The sequence below is a fragment of the Cervus elaphus genome, chromosome 3, assembly GCF_910594005.1.
Source record: "Cervus elaphus chromosome 3, mCerEla1.1, whole genome shotgun sequence".
NCBI lineage: Eukaryota > Metazoa > Chordata > Mammalia > Artiodactyla > Cervidae > Cervus > Cervus elaphus.
Window position 1 is genome coordinate 53,392,939 of NC_057817.1, and position 1,567 is coordinate 53,394,505.

The window sequence follows — 1,567 nt, forward strand, 5'->3', positions numbered from 1 at the left end:
TGGCATTGTCTTTTCTGGAATTCCTCTCTTGGATCCCGACTCCCTCTCCCCACACAGGGAGGAGTGGACCTGGTCCTCACTCAGAATGGCCTCTAGCTCAGTTCTTAATGTTGTGGCAAGGAGAAGGGAAATTCCTAGAATGAGCCAATTTGGCAGCGTGTACTGTGGTGTCAAACGGGGAGGCTTGCAGTCAGACTGCTTGGGTTCAAATCTTGGCTGCACGACCTGCTAGTTGTGTGACTAGGACAGTGGCTCTGCCTCTCTGTGCCTTAGTTTCTTCCACTGTAAAATGGAATAAAGTCCCCTCCCCACCCCCACCACCCCCATCGGATTTGTTGTGTGGATTTAATGAGAGAGTGCAAGAAAAATGTGAAGGCAGACAAGAGAGTCTGCCTCTTCAACAGCGTTTTTCTTATTTGTCCATGGGACTTCCCTGGAGGTCCAGTGGTTAAGAATCCGCCGTGCGATGCAGGAGACACAGGTTCGATGCCTGGCGGGGAAACTAAGATCCCACATGCCCCAACAGCTGAGCCCACACACCACAACTAGAGCCAGCGTGCCACGATGGAAGACACCGGTGATGCAGTGCAGATCCCCCATGCCACATCTAAGACCTGACAGTCAAATAGATATTTTTTTTAATATATTTTTTTATATTGGGGGGAGGGAGTAGAAAACAAAGTAACCCCTATACTGGGCCCTATTCAGTGGCAGCTTCTTGTTCCATAAGGTTAAGGAAGACTTTGAGGAAATAAAAGTTGTTTGGAAAAATCCAGGTGTAGTTGCTTTGTATGTTGTGGTGGGTAGAAGGGATGAAGTGAAGTATGAAGGCCCCTCACACCCTCCATCTTGCCTCAGACTACGTCCTGGAACCCTGGGGCAGAGAAAGCGCCACTCTCATGCCTGCTTCTTGGGATTGTTGACGGCCACGCAGTGATAGAGAACGACAAGCAGGAAGAGCGACATGCTCAGTACGTTGGCGAAGATGGCGAGCTGCACGTCCGTGATCATGCTGATCAGCTGGGCTCGGTTCCGACCTCCGAGGGGTCTATCTCGAGGTAGGAAACCTCAGATATTTTTAACATGTTTCTTATTTGTTCAGCTTCAGGATCCCCCAAACGAGGGCCCCTTGCTGGGTAAGAAGAGCCCCACTGGGGCACTGTCTCCGGACAAACCGATCTCAGTCCAGCGAAGTGGTCCCTCCTCCTCCTCCTCCTTCTCATTCCCAGGACACTGGAGGAAGCAGCTTGGGATAAGGAGAAGTCATGCATTAGGCTCCAAGTTGATGAATCACCCTAAAGGGATGGGGTGGATTTAGGGGGCTCAGTAAGAAATAGGCCACCCTTAACTCTCAGGAAAGAAGGGGACAGTAGGTGAGGAGAGGGGACCCTTGGTACTACATTGAGAGGTTGTGACCAGTAGACAGTGAGGGGCTTGCGATGGTTGCTGTGGCGTATAACTCTGGGAGATGTCCTTGATTTTCTGCTGGTAAATTGTTTCCTAATTGTTTCAGATGCAGAGTTCTTGAATCCTTTACCAGCAAGCTCCTTGAGGTCAGGTTTTTTAT

The 1,567-nt window shown here is 50.1% G+C and overlaps 1 protein-coding gene across 1 annotated transcript; it reads right to left on the bottom strand.

The window, feature by feature from the left end:
- Nucleotides 1-641: 641 nt before the first annotated feature.
- On the bottom strand, nucleotides 642-1,069 carry LOC122684615 (dolichyl-diphosphooligosaccharide--protein glycosyltransferase subunit 4-like). Its single transcript, XM_043888714.1, has one exon. It carries the CDS (start codon nucleotides 1,009-1,011, stop codon nucleotides 898-900), a length of 114 nt encoding a protein of 37 aa, XP_043744649.1. The 5' UTR covers nucleotides 1,012-1,069; the 3' UTR covers nucleotides 642-897.
- Nucleotides 1,070-1,567: the final 498 nt, after the last annotated feature.

What these genes read in the sequence shown, in the direction of transcription:
- LOC122684615 (XM_043888714.1), bottom strand. Translation starts at nt 1,011, where the DNA reads ATGATCACGGACGTGCAGCTCGCCATCTTCGCCAACGTACTGAGCATG.